Source organism: Ictalurus furcatus, chromosome 10 (assembly GCF_023375685.1).
Source record: "Ictalurus furcatus strain D&B chromosome 10, Billie_1.0, whole genome shotgun sequence".
Taxonomy (NCBI): domain Eukaryota; kingdom Metazoa; phylum Chordata; class Actinopteri; order Siluriformes; family Ictaluridae; genus Ictalurus; species Ictalurus furcatus.
The window spans coordinates 18016363-18037121 of NC_071264.1; the positions used below are offsets into that span (position 1 = coordinate 18016363).

The following is a 20759-nucleotide window of genomic DNA, read 5'->3' on the forward strand; positions in this document are numbered from 1 at the left end:
CTTGAAAATAATTATAACCATGTGGTAGAACACAGCCTTCGTACAGAACAATTCTGAAATGCACTCATACCATTTCTGTGGTTTGTGTTATTTTCTAGTGAAATTGGCTGGAAATAAATCATTTAAACCACTGCAACCCTCACCAGGATAAACAAGATGAGGACAGTTAATGAGTGAAGGCAGTGAACGTGAACATTCACACTAGCAGGTGATGGATTGTGTGTTGCTTGTTGTTTGCTTCTCTGGGCGTGGCCTGTCCAGTGTTTTTTATTTTGTGATCGTTGTGGCCAAAATGTTTGATTTTGCTGTGACTTTTTTCAAAATTTGTAATGCGATTTGCAGATCATTTTGTGCTTTCTTTTCACGGAAAGCTACTTGAATTGGTGAAATTGCAGTTGTAGGAAATGGTCTTTCGCAGTGATGTTTGTTGGTAAATGAGATCTTTTAGCTGTACTCATGTCTGATGCACGTGAATCGAAGAGGGCTTTGACTGAAGTGTTTTGTGATGGCACTTGACGCTTCTTGGCCCGAATCTGTGGAATGTTTTTATTTATATATATATTTTTTTTATGTTGTCTGTCTGTTATTGAAATATTGCGGCGTTTCTGAATATTGCGAAGTCCCAATGCTTTGCAGAGTTTTCTTCCATACTGTTTCTGACGAGGGGAACTAAATCATCAGATCACATGCTCTGCAGAATTGGTTTGAGGAATCGTTTGAGCTGATTGTTTGGATTTAATGCTTTACAGCATCATATCTAACTGGGCAATAATGTTACTTGTTACTGTTGCTGAAATCATGCATGTACATGGAATGTAATAACTCATGGTGAGGTAGTTGACTAGTTAACTGCACTAATACAGACTAAAGAAAATGAATAAGTTCATGATTGTTATCCTCTTTCTAACAAAGTTTATGACCTTGAAAAGGTAATCATTTTATTGGTGAATGTTTTGGCTATGAGATGTAGTGTTCTGTCCTCCTGTCTCTCTAAATAAATAAAACAAATTCTGTCTGTTTAACTGCGTGTAGACTGTGTATTATAAGCATGATTTATATGACTGCTTTGCAGCAGACTTTATTTTTCATGTTCATGTGCATCACACCACTGTGAAATCTGTGAAGTTTGAACATGCATCAAGCTCTGAATTTCTTTTGCCTAACCCGAGAAGCTAGTGAACAGTGGTGAAATAATGTCATTTACTGTTTTTAAAATTTTATTACATGAGCTGGAGTGATTATTCTACACTCATGTTAAATTTATAAAGAGAGGGAGGGAGGGAGGCAGAGAGAGGAAAAGGGGGGAAAATGATAGAGAGCAAGTGAGAGATGAGGGTGAGCTGTAAAGATGGATAGGAAAAGAGATTAAAGAAATGGAGGAAGAGGCAGAGTGAAAGAAGATGGAGCAGGAGAGATTAGAGGGAAGAGAGAGGGCAATGAGATGGATATAGAGGAAAAGAGGAGGGGGAGATAATCACAAAGATATGGAGAGAGAAGGGAGTGAGGGGAATGGGCGAGAAGAAGAAAAGGATTGGAGGAAAGCAAGAGAAAGGGATGGGGAGGGATTGAGGGGAAATGATTGGGGGAAAGGGAAGAGAGATTTGAGAGGGTAGGACAGAAAGATGGAAGGATGAGAGAGAAATGGGAGAGAAGAGACAGGTAAGAAGAGGGAGAGATATTTGGAGGAGAGCTGTTTCTATAAATACTGCAGCTGGTTTGCGTCATTCTGGCTGATGTGAACGAGAGAACACTACTTTGTCCTCCGTGTTTAGTGAAGCTCCGCCTCCCACACTACACCCTGATCTTGAGACGAGTACCACATTCAGGCGTTCTGAATTATAAATTGGGACCATTTCCTCAACTGGTGCTGAGGAGTTTGTTTGCCACTGATTTTGTTTTCAGGGTACTTTAATGGGGAGGTAATGTCTGTAAGGGTTCTACAAAGACAACACCACCTTTTGTGACCTCACTAGGTCAGTGTGTACGAGTGCTCCAATACTGCAGGGGGCGCTATTGAAATGGTGTGAGAATTGCTTGGCTATGCCTCTTTTGTAGTGACCCGTCACATGCTTGGTTTATAGTGTGTTCATCCACAGACTTCACCCAGCTGCCGTCTGTGACACGGAACCAAAGTCTCCACTTGATGGCTGTTTACGTGTACATGATTAAGTCACGTTGTTGACACAATTACGGCGTATTGTTTACGCAGATACGTCATATTGTGGCATATTACTTGCACAATAATGTCATTTTGTTTACTCAATTGTCATTATTTACACAGTTACATAATTGTTTATGTAGTTGTCATATTTTTACACATGTACAGTGTATTGTTTACACATTTACAATGGTATTGTTCACACAGTAACATCACAATTTTTTTGCGATAACGTCTTGTTGGTGGAAGATCTCCAAATGAAGCGTGCGGGGGCGTTAAGGGTGCAACGTGCAGGGGATTCAGCTTCCTCATTGTGCTTCTTTTATCAGCTCAAAGTCCAGCGGCATGTGTAAAGAGGAAGCTGTGTGTGTGTTCGTGTTTGCATGAGTGTGTATCACACCTCAGTCATGTCTTCAAATTACTGTACATCGTCTCTGTTGTGCCCATTCCTTCCTCCATCCTCTGATTCTCAGTTTTTATCTCTCGACACCTGTGTAACTGGCAGTAAGACACACCTCCTCTTTATTTGTTTGTTTATTTATTTATTTATCTTAACACACTGACCACCATTTCCTCCTTTTCCTGGTCAGACGACTCTGTTGCACAGATCACAAACCGAAATCAGTCACTGGCATGTGACCGCAAGTGCACAGCAGGACTGCAAGATTTTAAAAATAAATAAATAATACTTTCCTGAAAGAAGATTATAGGAAGCCTGCTTTCATGCTTTGCATGGCTGGCTCTTTAAAGCCATCTGAGGTTTTCAGCGGCATGCTCGAGAAAAAGGATGAATGTGAACTGGCTGGGCTGTTAGCTTGTTTCTCTCAGCTGTGTGTTTGCATTGTGCAAACGGATGCTGATGAGCAGTGGCGTCTCATTCGTGCAGGATTGTCTGCACCCAGGCTACAATTCATCCTCTGGTTTCGGAAGCAGTTGCTGTTGGTGTTTTAATTGAATCCTTTCGCTTCTCTGCCTTCCTCCTCCATGGACTGTTCATCTTTTTTTCCTTCTTACCGATTTTGTTTATTGTTCTACTTTTTCTTATTTCCTGTTTGGTTCTGCTGTATTTTTATAAAGATTCAGGTTCTCTTACAGCTTCAGTGATCTGAATGTCAGCTTGTTCTATTCATATATTTATGGTTAAAATATTATGAAATGAGTTTTCTTTTCTTTTGTTTCTTTGAGCAAAACAGTAGTAAAGGAGGCGTGGCCTCTACTTGAGTCCCAGGGGAAGTGGGTGTGGCTTCTGTGCCAAAGAAGGGGGTGTGGCCTTTGTGTGTGATGAAGGCATGGCCACTGTCATTCCCAGTGAAGTAGGCACAGCATCTGTGCTGGTCAATTCTAGTTGATGAGGTGTGTCCACTATAGCTGTACCTCCTAATGAAGGAGGCATGGCCTCTGTCTTTCATTCCTAGTAAAGGAGGCGTGGTCTCTAGCTGTCAGTTATAATGAAAGGAGGTATGGTGTCTGTGCTCGTCAGTGAGCGTGGAAAAAGTGTGGCTTCTGTGCCTGTCCGATATAATAAAGGAGGCGTAGCTGTCCTCTAGCTGGAGTCCTACTGAAAGAGATGTGGTTTGTCTTTAATTCCCAATAATGAAGGTGTGGTCTGTATGCTTCAGTCCCAACGAATGTGCAGATCAAAATCCTAATGATTGAGGCGTGTCATGTGCCAGTCAGAGTGAAGGAGGCATGGCCTATGGGCCTGTCGGTCCCAATGAAGGAGGCTTGGTCTCTATGCCAACAATTCCCAGAAGAGGAGGTTAGCCCCAGTGTTTGAGGACAAGTGCTCATATTTTTTTGAGATTTATACAGATGCTGGTCTGTAGATGTGGTATAACTAAAATAACCATGCTGAAGTGTTGTGGTGGTCTTTAGTTCTGTCAGATGATGTGACGTTTTCCAATATAGCGAAACATCGTTTGTTTTACAGTACAATAAACTTTGATAAAAGTTCAGCTCTTTTCACATCTTAAATTGTTTATTCCCATTAATCCAGAAAGAAGCCATCTAAATGCATTCTGCATGATTCTCAGTATTCTGCAGGTTTGCTTTCATTCAGCTTGGGAATGAAACAAGTAATTTTATCCTTTGGGAAGCGTTTTGTTTTTCTCCGGAGTCGCTCTGAATTGCTGGTTGTCCAGCTGCAGCCTGGTGGTCGAGTGTGTGTACAGTCAGTCAGGTTCAGGCTGACTTATTTATTTATTTTAATTTAATTTTTTAAAAAGACTTATCTTCTGTGCATTGCTGTGTTGGAAATCAACAGAAGAACTCTTGTTGTTGCTTCTCTCACCACTGAGACAGCAGGTGACCTCATCAGGAAGTGAATAAATAGAAAGTTCTGTCACTGTCTCTGCGTGTGTTTGCCAGAAACGACTTTGCTGAATACTTTCAATCAAACTCTGGTGACTTTTACATCATCTGCGCTATATCTGGCAAAACTGACGGGTTTAAAAAACTGAGGTCACGTCTGTATTTGTCCCATGTAGACTGAAGCTTCCACATTCACGTGTTGGGGAACTGTTTTCCAAAGATTTTCCACAAACGGCATTGGAAATAAATTTAAATGCGAGTTAACGTGTTTGTGTCTTCTATGTTAGTTATACTTGTGTCTGGGGGGGGGGGGTTTAACTCACATTGCCTTGCAGTAACTCAGTGCAGAAAGTTTTACAGCACATCGCTGTTGCTTTCTGGATGACTTGATTTAGTTTTCTATAATGGCAACTCTGACAGACGTGCAGCTGCTAACGTGCTTGTGCTAATATGTTGGCGTTTCTGTAGCAATGGCTCATGTACAGGGACTTGTACCGCAGACGCTACACACACCCCCCTTTTAAAAGCATGTATAATCGTTTACATGTTTATGGAAGGAGTCTCCAGTGTCAGAGGTATGAGGAGTTTATGCTTTGCGGTTTCTCCTTTGTGAATTTTACTATTGATTACCGAATACTGTGTTCGGCTTGATCATAAACTGAAATTTTTGCAGATCGTGTATGGTGAAAACAGGATGCGTTTCCTGATCAATATTATGCTTTCTTTGAGGAAATTGTTGACTCACTTAGCTTTGCTGTGCTTTATTAGCATAATCAAGTATGCTTTATTTTGTTTTTCTGAGCTACACATGTTTAAACATGGATATTTGGAATTAAATATTAGTGTTTTTCCCTCCTCAGTGAACAGTTTCAGTCCTACACAAAAGCGGTTTAAGAGCGGTGGTTATAATGGCGGTCTTTGTGCTTTGAGACCCCTGGTTAACTCATTTATACAGCTTCTGCTTTATTCAGAGGACAAATGTTTACTGTGGAGGATAAAAGCTCGGTGATTATGGCTGTGTGCTCCACCCGCTACCCTGCCAATGTAATTACTCTGCACTCCGAGGTCACATTGACAATTACATTTCATTATTGCATGCTGAGAGCCAAAGGCCACGGTCTGGCAGGATATCGAAACGTCCAAAACATGAGTCCACAGCGTCCTGGAGCTAATTTTACCCAGCCGAAAGATGAGCAAACTGTACCTTTTTCCTCTTCTGAGAGGGAAGAAACCCATCAACACTGAGAAGTGCAAGCTTTTTAATATTGGTGGGTTATTTTTTTATAACAACACATTTATCAGTGTGATGGACTGCATTTATTTTCTCAGGTTCTGTTTTTCCTCTCTGTTCCTTCCTTGAATCGTGTGTTTATAGGAGATGCACTGATCCACTGACAAAAATATTCATGTTCTATAAATAACCTTAGCATATCCAGTAGCTAGGTTTTCATGTATTAAATAAGCAATAAAATACTCGGTGTCGTCTTCAAGGAAAACCATCAACAACAGGGAGATATTGTTACCTCTCCAAAGTTATTTTCCCATTACAGCATGTCCTGAAGTGTCTTATTCCTCTTAAAAAAAAAAAAACAAAAAAAAAAAAAAACAATTTGCCAACCATTTTTTTTTTTTTTTTTTTTTTTTTTTTTTTATATTAACAAATGACATCATACATTTTTTCCGTATATAGTTGCATTTAATATTAACAAGTTAATTTGTGTTCTCACATGGGGTATAGCAGCTATAAACGGTTATTCCCTCACCAATCTCTCCAGCTAAATTCCAGCTTTGACACTGGAGACTTCTTCCATAAAGGTTTCATCAACGTCTACTTACAGAACAAGTCACCATCTCAACGTATTTATTCAAATCTTTTTATTGACATGCTGCCTGTATTAAAGTGTCCTCTCAGTAATAAAAGGAACGCACCGTTGAGTTTGAAATTTCCACTGCTTCACGTTATCGGAGTATGAATTTATTTACAGAATTTTCATGATTTTGTGTAAATTATGACGTGGAATGTGGAAATTATAACGTGAGGTCCTCATCCTCTAGCTATCTTAATAGTGTTTATCATTTAACCACTTTTTAAATATTTTCCTTGTGATGCATCCTGTAGCTACTAAATATTTGAGAAGCTTTTTCAATTCATTCGCCATTTTGTATTTACTATTTCAGTAAATGAATCTCTTAATGTGCATGTAAAGATGAGCAAGCACAGTGCTGGTGCACGCTTTCCAATGCAAGAGCCAAACATTTGCTGAAAATTAGAGATGTATGTCTGGACAGGACTGAAATAAACGAGGTATTTTGGGAATTTCTTCACAGCAACACTGCAGATCTGGACGAAAATAAAATGACATATTAGTAGATGGGAAGATTTGTGCCCCAATATGAGAGTACCCCATGGCCAAATCTTCAACCTTAATAAAAGGCGCATGAAGTGTGTCACTGCCGTTCTTCTGCTCTGTTTGGGACACGCCCGGCTCTATATTTGGTCTTTCTGCATGTGAAGGCTGCTGTGTCTGTGGGAAAGTGAACTTTGAGCATGAATAATTGACCTCGGCATGCTTGATGCGCTCTAACAGACCTGTCTCTGTCTCTCTCTTATCTCTGTTCTTGATGTAGGGATTCGCTCCTGGGATGTTGACCTGTCCTCCTGTAATTTGGATGAGCAGCTCAAACTCTTCGTCTCCAGACACTCCGCTTTCTTCTCTGAGGAACTCAAAGGTACGAGCTAAACCATGTGACTTGACAACTATGCCCCCCCCCCTTGTGTCTATGTAGGAGTACGCTGCCAAGAGTTATCACTTAAATATGCTTAAAAATCATAATGTCTTGAGCCAATTGCATTGACGCAGCATCCTTGCTTTTTGTAGCAGTAAATGCAGAATGTCTCAAGTTTCACATTTCTGTGAAATAAAATCTATCAATGTTTGTCTTTGCTAACATTTGACAAGAATGTGGTTAATATCAGTTAACTAGGAGTGTTTAAAAAAAAAAAAAAAAAAAAAAAAAAATTTATAAAGGTAAAAAAAAAGATAAAAATGGCACATGAGACAAAAAAAGCTGCACTTTTGACAGAAGAGGATTAATTGGGTGGACATGTCAAATCTAACACTTTACCATTCGGCTTATTTGCAATTATAATTAGAAAGCTATGTAAATGCTCCTGTTCTCCTTTGCCAGTGCAAACGCGTTTAAACGGTGGAGTAGAGACCTGAGTGATTTGTGAGAGGATTATATCCAAAATGTACTGCGTTTTGATCCTTGCTTGCAGAGACTAAACGTTATTCCTTTGGCAGGTGTGGTAATAACTTCTTCGTCTGACTATAGTTTTAAATTATTAGATTTAACCTGACTCCTGAGTGGTTTTGTTTTAATTATAATTTATTCTGTGTTAATGTTGTTCATGTAAGAAGCCTGGGCTGCTTGTGGTGTTGTCACAATGACAACTCCACCCTTGTCTTTCACTCTTATAGCTCAGTCTGGAACAATTTTTCTGTTTCCACCAAAACGAACCGTTTCTTGACCACAAGAAATTCAAGACCAAGAACAACAAAATTGGACTTGCGTCCTTGGGATGCATGTTCGTGGCAAGTAGCCTTGTGAGAATGAACATGCAAGGACTCAAGTGTTTCTCAGGGGTAGTCTATGCTTTGATTCAGGGTTTTTCCCCCCACAAGCCAGTGCTGGGCAAAAAAACCCCAAGATGAACAAGTTGATATTCTGAATCATTTACAAACCATAGCACCATTGGCCAAAACCAGTTTAGTGCTAGTTATCAAAGCAGGGTTGTATATCTAACAGGCCTCGTCTTTATGAAACATCAGAGTTAACTTTGTGTTGTTTGTACCAAGCATGCTAAGATTTGACCACATTATTACAAATCTCTTGCCTCGTTACATGTCCGTATAGGATTTACTGTACTGTTTAATGTTGCTGGTGTAAAAACCAGGAAGCGGTGTTGTCAAAGGCTTGGAGCCGGAATAATTTTGTTGCCATGGCAATTGGTAATTGGCATAACCATAATTAAAATAAGAACAATGTGACTTAATATGATTGAAAATGACCATTTTATTGGTGTGATGCTAGCAAAACTTTAACTTTGCTCTTTAATCTCTGATGGTTTTGTGTTTTGAAGAATGTGATGTTGAAATGGTTCTCAGAGCCAGAAGGAAAATTTGCACAGCCTTCCATGGGGTGTTATTTTTACACTTCACTTCAGTCATCACCCACAGTTGATGATGTAATGGTTAGATTTTAGACAGCAGGAAATGTGGGTACTTCTTACAAAAGTCTTGTTTTTCCCCTGCTTCCCTGATGCAACCCTGCGATGGTTTTAATGGCGAAATGCGAAGACTATGACTAGAACTGGATGAACTTGTGTTAATTCGGTTGCATCATGTTTCAGAATATGAGGATTTATCATGGCTTCTTCCTAGGTTGTTAGGGTGAAATGGGGATGGGCGATACATCAAAAATGTATAACAATACTGGATAACATGTCTATGATGTGCTGTGTATCATGATATACACTGTAGGTTTTCTAACAACCTGCCAGCACAACAGTAGTGTTGGAATAATAATATTAATAATAATAATAAAAAATGATAATCCTGTGGAAAATTGTAAAAAAAAATTATTGCTACAAATACCTACATAAAATTACAGTAAAGGAGGGAAAATCTATAGAAACTGTTACTGTTTTGCAATTTTTAGGATTTAGTACAAAATAACCTCAACCAACTGCTTCCAATAAGTTTGGTGTGTGTGTGTGTGATATATATATATATATAGTTATATATATATATATATATATATATATATATATATATATATATATATATATATATATATATATATATATATAATATAATATAATATAATATAAATATATAAAATATGCACCCTAGGGATGTCACAATACCAAAAATCTAGCTGACAGGACACGGGCTGAATGGCGATACATGGAGGCCCATTAGGAGGTAGTTTATAACATTGCAATGCGTTAGCATCTTTAACAAATAACTGGCTATCGCAAACATTACATGGAGCATAACGTTAGCTGGTTTCACGGCCACAATGCCAGCTGCCTCAAACAAACATAATATATAGGACCGTCTTTCAGGTGCATCGCCAAATTCCAGGTGTTTCCTCGCTTTGTTTGAAATGAACGATAGCATCGGTTGCACACCGGAAACCGATTCTAGCTTTCCTCTCAACGAGTCGGGGCGGAGCTAAACTTGTTAAGCTAAGCTAAACTTCTGTAGTTTTTCCCGTGTGCTTGTAGGCATTCCTCTTCTTCTTCACCACTTGTGGACTGACTAAAACACTTGCGCATATTTGCTGCCCCCTTCAGGTTTGGAAGAATCACAACCACGGTACTTTTGTTACAAACGGTGCTAACACTACTGCAGAAAAACAAGTACCGTCACATTTTAAGAATATTGGTACCGACGTATTCGTTCTCGTGACATCTCTAATATATGCAGTATCTCACAAAGTGAGTACACCCCTCACATTTTTGTAAATATTTGATCATATCTTTTCATGTGACAACACTGAAGAAATGACACTTTGCTACAATGTAAAGTAGTGAGTGTACAGCTTGTGTAACAGTGTAAATTTGCTGTCCCCTCAAAATAACTCAACACACAGCCGTTAATGTCTAACCCGCTGGCAACAAAAGTGAGTACACCCCTAAGGGAAAATGTCCAGATTGGGCCCAAAGTGTCAATATTTTGTGTGGCCACCATTATTTTCCAGCACTGCCTTAACCCTCTTGGGCATGGAGTTCACCACATTTTACAAAAATGAGAGGGGTGTACTCACTTTTGTGAGATACTGTATGTGTGTGTGTGTGTGTGTGTGTGTGTGTGTGTGTGTGTGAGATAGATATATAGGGCTGCAACAACTAATCGATCACTAAAATAATCGAATTTCATGATGGGTTAGTTGGGTCTGTGCTGTCACTGTGGTTGGCCCCCATCAGTGACGTCACTTCACTATGGTGAAAAACGCATTTCTATGAATAAAACATCTGAAAAACAGCGGAGGTCACAGAATGTGCTGCTGCTGCGGGAAAAGTGCGCGATCCAGATCATCCAAAACATGAGTATTTTATATTAAGCGTGTCAAACAAACCTGTAAGTGTATTAACGCGGCTTGTGTCGGATGCTGTGACAGATGCATGTGCTGTTTAATGTGTTCCACTCATGTTTTCTTCAGCTCAGTAATGACGTTTTTACCTTTATATCCTTATCTGTAAATGTTAGAAATTCACGCCAGTATTTCCATTTTACATAAAGTCTCATCCTGACAGCAAGCGAGTCTCCATTAAACTTCACTGAATGAGTCCACGCATGCGCGTCAATCAAACAGCGCGCGATAGAAAGGAAACGGAATAACTCTGTCTAAAATATACATTTTGATCAAATATGTTGTTTGACGCTGTATTTAGTGATATTTGTGTTTGTGCGCAGTAACTGTAATGGGGTTATAACATGTCATTGTATATAAATGTAAGATGTGTGTTATAATAAAATAACATGTTACTGTGTTCAGATGAGTGAATGTGCTACTGCAGAACATTCAGCCTCTTACCAGTTATCACGTAGTTTGTGCTTTTGTTTTTAATTTTTTTAGTATTTTAATATAGTGATTTTAATGTCTGCTTTAAAGCTTGTGGGCAATCAGTTTTTTTTTCATTCTACCTATAATTATTTATTTTATTTTTTAAACCCTTTGTACATGGTCCACATAGATACATTTAATAAACTTTTTTCATAGCATTCAATTTGCACAATGTTTTGAAGGACAACATCAGCAGAATATGAAATAGCTTTCACTTTTTTTCTTTTCTTTTTTTTTTTTTAAATAAATACAGCAAATAAAAATTGGCCTTTTAATCCCACTAACCGCTTAATCTGAGAAATAATCTACGGATTATCAAAATAATCGTTAGTTGCAGCCCTAATTTTTTTTTGATACTGTGATCTCTCAAATGTTTATTGTGACACAATTTCACACTATTTATCTTATCTTGTCTTCATCGGGAAAACGCGTGAAGTGGATGGGAAGGGTTGGGAAGTACGAGGCATGGTTTGGAAGATTGGAATGGAATTCTAGACGAGACTGGAAGTGAAGATCTGAGCAGCTGATGGTGCAGCTGTTCTTCCCCACCTTTAAATCATCTAATGCTGGATTGTGAACACGTGGCACACGAATTCTCCATCATGATGAGATGACCGATTATCAGCTGCTAAAGGAAGGAGGATGTTGGAGAACAAAATATAATAAAAGTCTCCATACAAAGTGCAGAAAGACAACATCCACTGCAACATTCACACTGATGCCCTGTTCACCTGTTATTAACATCAGTCTCAACTGATCTGATCACAAGTGAACAGCTGAAATGCATAGCCGTGTACACCTGGCATTTATAATGTGTCTCCAGTGGCCGCTTTTGATTGGATTTCATGCATCGTTTCCATTGGAGGAAGGGTGTCACACATTTATGTCAGTCTTCCGCTCAGTCTTGTTTTCAGGCAGAAATGTCCTGTGAATCTTATCTCATTTACCTTTTACGGGCTGTTTTAAACTTTTTGATCATGTGGTCTGTTGACAAAACTAATAAGTGATCAGGAGATGAGACTAAAGAAGCTATGAAAGCAGCTGCTTTCGTGTGTACACCGTTCAGTGCGATTTTCAGATGGTCTCGCAATGATTATGTATTTTTTGGCTAGGACAATGAAGCATATCAGGTTCTTTCCTGACTGTCCAGGATGCATTGAGGTGCTTTTGTGTTCACACTGAAAATTATATATGTGGTCCTATGCATCCCAGTCCAACTCTGAAGGTGGTTTGAGTGATTGGATCACTACACGTCTGACACGCATTGCAACTTGTTCACACCTGTACTTGGTGTCTATGGGGCAATATTCACTTGTGTAACAAAAACACCCATAAAAATCAAACAAAAACAATACCAATCATTGAGGCAGAACTGTTCACATCCATCATGTCATCTTTTACCAGGTGTGACATGAACGTCAAATCTAGAGTGGTTCGCAGACTTCAGGACAGTACAGAAATTCCAACATTTTGCAACGTTTTTTACTAGTCAAAGTGATATGAACTCAAGCTATACACATCACATTTCCTGTTTAGGAATAAACTGGGGGTGTGGGGGGGTGCTGTTATATGAATTGTTGATTATTTTCCTATAAGTGAAGTCTTTTTATTTGTTGTTCCTCTTGTACCACAATTTTCCAATGATTAGTTTTTACTTATGACCTGTTGTACTCGTGGAACATGCACAAGGATTTAGTTTGCATTCTCTCTCTCAACTCACTCTCTCTTTCATGCTCTCTCACTCACACACACACACACACACACACACACACAAAGTTGAAGATGAGACCAAACAAATATGCGGCTTTCGCAAAGTCCTGAAGATTTACCACAGCTTTTCCTCTGGCTGTTACAAAGAGCTGACACTGGAGACTCCTTCCATAAATGTCACCATATCAACATTTACACAAGTTTTAATCCATTTTTGTTGCGCGTTTGCCATACAGGCCCTTGTAAACGAGCTGTTATAGAAACATATTAGAATGTGTGCTTTTAAATTTAATTGATACCTTTTGACAAATCAGATCGCAGGATTCAAAAGCACTGTTATAGAAATATAGAAAGGTATGTGGTATAAAGGTATAAATATAATCTTAAATGACCTAACAACCGCAAATTAATGAATTAATTATTTATTTTGCTTTTAAAGGAGCGCCGACTTGAAGAAAGGGCCTTAATTCTGGTTCACTGACTCAAAAGTGAAATAGTCCTAAAAAGATGTCATGCATTAAATCATGTGCTATGCAGTGGTTTAACCGGTTTATTACTATTAATGGAGAAATTAAGAAATGGTTTCATTTGCATAGTTAACCAAGCTGCAGGGAAATGCTGCTCTCCTCTCACCTGTGAAATGTAGCAGTGTTTTTTCATTCAAATATTAACACACACTGTGAGTAACCTTCACTTTGTGTGTGTCTTTCAGGGATGAGAGTCATATGATTTACACTTCAAGCAACAGAACAGGGTTCTTTTAGCTTACAGCTATTGACCTTTTACTTATAATACGATCAGCTGGTAGGATTCCCTTCTGTGGCTAGACATGCCAATTACTGTTGGGTTGTGTCTCAAATTGTGCATTATCAGTAGTGCACAAATGGTCATTAGCTTCGCCCACAGGGTCAATTAACTGAAATCTAATTAATCAGGCTGAAAAGTCATAGTTAACGTAATGTGACCTGTAGAATATAAACATGCAAAATGGAAATGATGGAACATCAAATGGTGCAATTTTAATACTCTAAGTGGCTACTTTAAACTTTTTGCATTTAGAGGATAGCATTTTTCTGGTACAGAGCTAGCTTTCTGGGCAAGAAACATGCTACTTATCCAGTCTCTAGCTAATACTAACTAGCCAGTGTTGGAAACTCAGAAACGAAGACCAGGAGACTCGCTAAAGCTTCAGCAGGATTCTTTATTGTAGAACATCAGGAGAATCAGTCTACAGGTCAGAACCTGCTTTCTTGTGCTACAGACATCAAGTCTAAAACAAACTATACATTGTAGTTTTAAAGATATTTAGAGGACTGTCCTTCCATGAAAAGACAAAGAAGTCAGTTGATGACTGTAAACAAAGTGTACAAAGGAAGTTAGCAGTTGTAGGAACCCTCCCCAGACCATGGAGTTTCACCAGCTCTTAATCCAATCATCATAACTATATCACTGACTACTTGATTATCATAGAGCTAAAAGAATATCCACATCTAAGACCTTATATTTACATTTGACTCTGACAATGATTACATCATGAATGATGGTCGTCAATTCAGTGACTGAGACAGAGGCACCAAGAGCCAATACATACCAAAGGTGATGGCTTCAGTAAGCCATTCTTGTTTGACTCGCACAAAGGTGAACAGGATCTGGCTGAGATCTCCACTTAGCAACTCTGTTTAAGAGTGTAATACAGCTGATTCTTTTGCTTCTCTAAACTTGTGTGTCTGATACACGCACAGTTACATAGTTAGTTTTTTACGCTGGTCCAACACTGCTTGTAGAAAACGAGTTGAGCTAGTCGTGGATTGTCTCTAGCTAAGGGATGAACATTGTCACACATTTTATTACGCTTCACGTTGCTGCCTGGTCTCTACCACACCTGCGTCTTTTCACATCTTATCACCTTTTTTGTGCAAAGGAAGTTTTTAAATATTTCTTTAGATCCATCCTGAAAACAATTAAAACAGGCTTTTGTTCTTTAAAGGTTTTTTTTTTTTTTTTAAAGTGTATAAATAGTTTCAGAGTAAAATAAGTAGGTGGTGCTTTGTCAAAATTATTTAATTCAAAAGAAAAATTCTGTATGGTATAAAGAAATTATTTGGCAATTAAAACTACAAGGGGAAAATATTTAACTGTAGAGTTTTAGCTTGAGTTGTGTAAATATTAAAGTTTGAAGAATAAAATAAGTTTTGACACCCCTAATTATTAAATGATGGATGGCTTAGTAGACTACATTGTTTATTGCACTATATTATTCATTTATATTATTTAGAGCTCTTGTGGTTTGGAATGCGTCCTCAGACGTGTGTGTGTGTGTGTGTGTGTGTGTGTGTGTGTGTGTGTGTGTGCTGCCCTAGTCACTTCCAGGCAGGAGGCTGAGTAACAGACGAGCAGCTGCTGAGGAATGCATGACATCAGAGACATTACTTTCTCTCTACTCCGCACACACCATCTGTCTCTCTGTCTTTCATTTACTTTCTCTTCCATGAACCTGCATTGTTACTTTTTTTACACACACAGTCTTGCTTGCATTTTTTTTGTGTGTTTATTTCAAGGCAGTTATTATATCAATTGCTTCAAATTCTTTGTCAATATTTTAATATATAGTGGGGTTTTTTTGTTTTTTTGTTTTTTGTTTTTTTTGTCGGCCAAACTGAATTATAAGTTCTTACCTGGTCTACAAAATTCTTAGTATGTACGTATGCTGAAATCGGCTAAATCAGCCATAAATTACCAAGCACTTTGCCAGCTTGATTTACATTTAGCCACGCCCATAAAACTCCATAAATGGTCAAACATCAAAATGGTGATTGTGTTATGCTGTCCTGTAGTGCAGCATGAGCAGCAGTTTGAAACCGTGTGGTGGTCTGTCTTCACGTGTCTCGGAGGAAGCATGTGTTAACCTTCACTTTCCCTGGTTGGGAGCTATTCTATGAATTGGCCAGTACCAAATTATGGAGAAAATGGGGAATTTTTGTTTTTGTTTTAAATCAAATAATCAGAATGAAAGCTAAAGCTTTTCTGCAAACATGGGCTATGGCAAGCCAAGTGTAAGTGCACACACTTCTACAGCATACAGAACCATTTCTGTTTTAAGGTTACTGCAAAGAGTACATTACTTTTAAGGTTTTTGTAATTGGCCAGAGTGCATATACCGATGACTGGAGTGAAAGGGACTCAAACTCACTCTGGTGTATAGAAATGGGTGAACAAGCCTTTCCTCCTTCTCCCCCTACCCCCTGCAAATCCCAATAATCCTCCCCCCAAAAAAATCTTTCCTGTGTTCCAAGAGGTGAACTTGTCTCGCAGGCTTTCATTTTTCTAATCCACCCTTTTATTGGTTTACAGTCAGACCCTGTTGGAAAATTCAATAAAAAAAATTAAATATTCAGCAGACATCAATAGATACTCACTCGGAGCCTAGTCATGAGTCTCTGTGTGAGTGTGCTGACTGTGTTTATTGAGCTGGCATTAGCGGTGTATACACTGATGCACTACACACAGCTAATCACAGTGCCCTAATATGGGCTTCTAAGTGTCTGCTCATTCGTTCCCTTGTTTATTCAGTTTAATCTTTATCACTTAATTCACTCCTACTTTTGAACACTGCTGCTTATTTTTGGCTGTGTGTGTGTGTGTGTGTGTGTGTGTGTGTGTGTGTGTGTTGGTTGGAGTGTCCTGTTCCACGTTGGAGGTTGGTCGCCCTTGTAAAAACTTCCTGTGCTGCTTAATAAAAACAGCTGTGACTGCATTTTCCCCACCATTGCATCCAATATTAATGCTGTTATAAGAACTTAATCAGTGACCGGCTGGTGTGATGAAGCAGAGTTACTGTTACTGCCTTCCTATGACATGTCCCAAAGTTTTTTTTTGTTCCTCTTGTATCTCAGCGATTAGTTTTATAGCAGTTAAAGAACAGCATGTCGTTCTTTTTTTCCATTAATAGTTGCATTTAATGTTGTGGAACATCTGCAAAATAGGTTCTTATTTACATTGTAGCAGCCGTAAACAATTTTTTTTTTTTTCACCAACCTTTCTTCTTTTTTCTCTTTTGAAGTGAAGAAGACATTCATGCAGTTATTCATTTTAGCGAGAAACCAAAATCGAAAACTAAAACTTCACTGTTTCACCAATTTATAAAACGAATCAATGCTGTGACAACAGTCAAGCACTGTGGTATGAATTGTTATATTAAATATGCACATAATCCATAATTACTTCCTATTTAATATATAAAACCTCATCATAAGCCTAATATTGTACTTGGCACTTTTTAACAAAGATTTTATCTGTGTTTGGCTAATACTAAACTAACTAGACATTAACACTGAAAATCTGCTGTCTTTGTTTTCTAAATGGTGTTTACTGGAGACAAATTGCATTGATCAGCAGAATCAGCATGAGAATATGCCATGAATGCAGATAAAGTCCTACAAATATGGGTTCATTTGATCCGACACCTTAATAAAGCTGACTCAGTTTATACTGGGCTGCAAAGGAAAATAAATTGTCAGAATATTAATCGCTCACACACACTTATTCTCAATTGCAGATACTGTGTTTAACCTTCAGTCTCTTATTACTGTGATAAAAAATGAAAGATCTATAGTATGTGTGGCTATCACATTTACAAACCACATTTCTGTGATACATAAGTTTCGAGTTTGATGATGCTTTATTTGCTGTACACAAAGTAAATTATTTAACAGCTGTACAAAATTAACTTTTTCAGTTTTAAAGATCCAGTATAATCATTTTACTTCCATAAAACTTTTTTCAGTTTTAAAGATTTAGTCATTAACGTTTCAATAAAAAATTGTAACATTTTACTATTTTAAAGATTTAGAGTTTTTTTTTAATGTATTTTAAATATTCCATACAATTTATTTATATATATATATATATATATATATATATATATATATATATATATATATATATATATATATATATATATAAAATTATAAAAACGTATTTTTTTAAAAACATTTTATAATGTTTAAAGATTCAACACAGTATTTCAACATTTTAGTATTTAAAAGAATTATTAAATGATTTTACAATTTCTTCAAGGAAGGTGTTCAATTAAAGGTTCAATAAAAAAAAGTTTTACTGTGTGTTTAACATTTTAAAGATTCAGTACAAAATTATAACTATTCCTTTAGTTAATGTTAATAAAGTAATGCTGCATGTTTGTAATTGTTTTAAAAATACTGATATCAAGTTATTCCAGAGGAGTTTATTGCTACATAATGGATCGTATTATTATTATTATTATTATTATTATTATTATTATTATTGTTGTTGTCATATTGTCCCACTCTGCTTCAAAGCCTCCTTATCCTCGATATTGGGGAACACCTACAGATCTGTATAAAAATTCACTGACTTTAATGGTAAACACCTTATGAACTTGATTATATTTGCATTGTAGCATAGGTTTTTTTTTTTTTTTATTGAATATGAAGTATTAGAACGAAGAAAGCACTAAACCACAGCCAACATGTTAGTTATTTTATTTATTTACATATAAATAAATAAAATAACTGGGGCATGCTGGCTGTAGTTTAGTGCTTTCCTCGTTCGAATACTTAATATTCAAAAGAAAGAAAGAAAACCCCACATTTAAATAGTTGAGATCTCAGTCACACTTTTAATCCAGGCATCTAAAAAGTAAACTCTTTTTGTTTGTAAGAAATTTCATTCCAGGCTTAAATACATGACACGTTTCTGACTCGCACAGTTGTTGTAACAGCAGAGTGTCTGTGTACAGGAAGGATAAAGTTCCTTCCTATCATGTCTGCTGTCATGTTCAAGGTTACATTCAACAGTTCAAGATCACTTTTTGTTCACACTGGCAAACAGCAAAGTGACAGCTGACTGACTGTTTATTTTCAGTGGACAGGACTCGGGTGAATTGAAAAGACCAATCATAAATGTGTTAGCGAGCATGTTTTCAAATGTTTGGTACCTCGGAAACCGGGGCTAAAATGTCAAAACTAATACAATTCAAGTCAAAAGTATGTAAGGCTATTTAACTGCACACTTTTTAAAAAAATAATTTAATGCGGATTACCCAACATAAAAGTCCCTGTGAATGAGCTGTTACTATAGAAACGATAACGTATTAGAATGAGTGTGTTAATATAAACTTGCCATTTGTAGTCGCACTACTGTCAGAGGTGCTGTTCTAGAAAATTCGATAGAGCTTTGGTATAAAATGGGCTGTAATAGAAGGATTTCAGTGTTTCAGTTTTGCCTGCTGCATTAAGGCAGAACATGGACAGCATTATTACTTTCCATTTCAGCATTTTGCCTCTAGGTAACATAGATCTCATCACTGCAAATGTTTATCATCAAGAACTTTTTACTTGCATCCGTTAGAGCCTTAGGAGGCTGGTTAAATAGGGGAAATGGTGCTACCGTGTAAAGCTCTAGTGTGTTTCTGCAAGCACTCTTGTGCATTCCTGAAGTGGTTTGTCTCACAGCAATAGTGGGGACAAAATTACAATCTAAACACAATCAGGGTTTAAATCAGTCCTCCACAAGCGGGTTATTCAGGACACAGCTTGGTTTAATTTTGTGCTTCCAGTAATATACATATAGTCTATTTTTCCCTTTGACATAAAAGTGATGTTCTTTTTCTATACTTGAATAGTTCATTTCATTCAGTAATGAAATAAATATATTATGTTTATGGTACTGGAAGCATTTATGTGCTTGCATAGTTATTTTTTTAAAAAAAAAATTCTTTATGCTAATTTCAGAGATGGTTGTTGCATGTTATAAGTAAGGCTACAACTAATGTTTTTGATAATCAGTTAATCAACGAATTCCCCCACCCTAACCCTACTCTTTCTGTCCAGGCCAGAGGACACTGCAGCACAGTGGAGATGTTCTGGAGACCCAGGTGGTTGTGAATCCATCCCACAGTTTGGTGTGTTCAGAGGTCAGACATCACCAGTGTTGTGTTTTTGTTTAATTATTATGAGGTTTTCTTAACTAACAAGCATTACAAAACTGCTTTGCTTAAAATAGTTAGATAGATCACTTAATTAATCCCTGAAGGAAATTCACAAAATAGTGGTGTCCTTTTGATTATTTGATCTGCAATAACTCAGATATTTTTCACTTCCTTACCAGTGTAAAGTGTTCAGCTAATTGAAGTGTAAACGTAATTTTTCCGCATCCTCTTGACATTCTCAATCCAACTCCATTTTGTGGAGGTCTGGGAAAACGTTCAGATATCGCTGTGACTGAATTCTGGGGGGGGGGGAAAGGCAAAAATAAATCGGGCTTTAACGACAATAAAACGACATTTTTTAAAAATTATTTATTTACTTTCAAACCTTGCCTGGGCATCTGCCTGCAAAGATCACATCGTGTAATGACCGAACAAGCATAGTGGTAAAATAGCCTGATTACAGTTGTCTAAAACACGGTGTGCGATTTGATCAAGTTGTTGGATGTGCTGGAGCAAAACTGACACAACCCTCAGTTTTTAATTGGCTAGTGTGTGTCAATGTCCTGCACCATCAACTCATTTATCAAAATGGAGATCTTTAAAATATTTGAACTTCTGGTTGAGATGCAAGCATTACACAAACATCTTTCAGTTCAGGAAATATGTAGAAAATGTCAATTTCACCATGTGAAGAGTTTTTCCAGGCCATCACACAATTATTTAAAATATTCATAATCTAACATTTTTGTGTGGTAATACTTTGTATGGTAAATTAACCTCTATTGGTTTCCTGTTTTGTTTTGCTTTTTCCATTTCAAAGGTCCGTCGGCTTATTACCGATGTGTCTCGTCACAAGCTGCTGATTCTCGCCGGACAGTGTGTGGAAGACTCTGGTGACCTTGTATTACAAACTGGGTGCTTTTCACTTAATGACTTCATCCAGATATTTGCTCATGAAGAGGTGAGGAACTGGAAATA

At 37.6% G+C, this 20759-nt stretch overlaps 1 protein-coding gene across 1 annotated transcript in view; it reads left to right on the plus strand.

The window, feature by feature from the left end:
• Positions 1-20759, plus strand: part of map1sa (microtubule-associated protein 1Sa) — a 30230-nt gene that overhangs the window by 1729 nt on the left and 7742 nt on the right. Inside the window, exons 2-4 of the mRNA XM_053634733.1 lie at positions 7097-7198; positions 19684-19766; positions 20602-20742. Coding sequence (XP_053490708.1) covers positions 7097-7198; positions 19684-19766; positions 20602-20742 — 326 coding nt within the window. The remainder of the gene's footprint in view (positions 1-7096; positions 7199-19683; positions 19767-20601; positions 20743-20759) is intronic.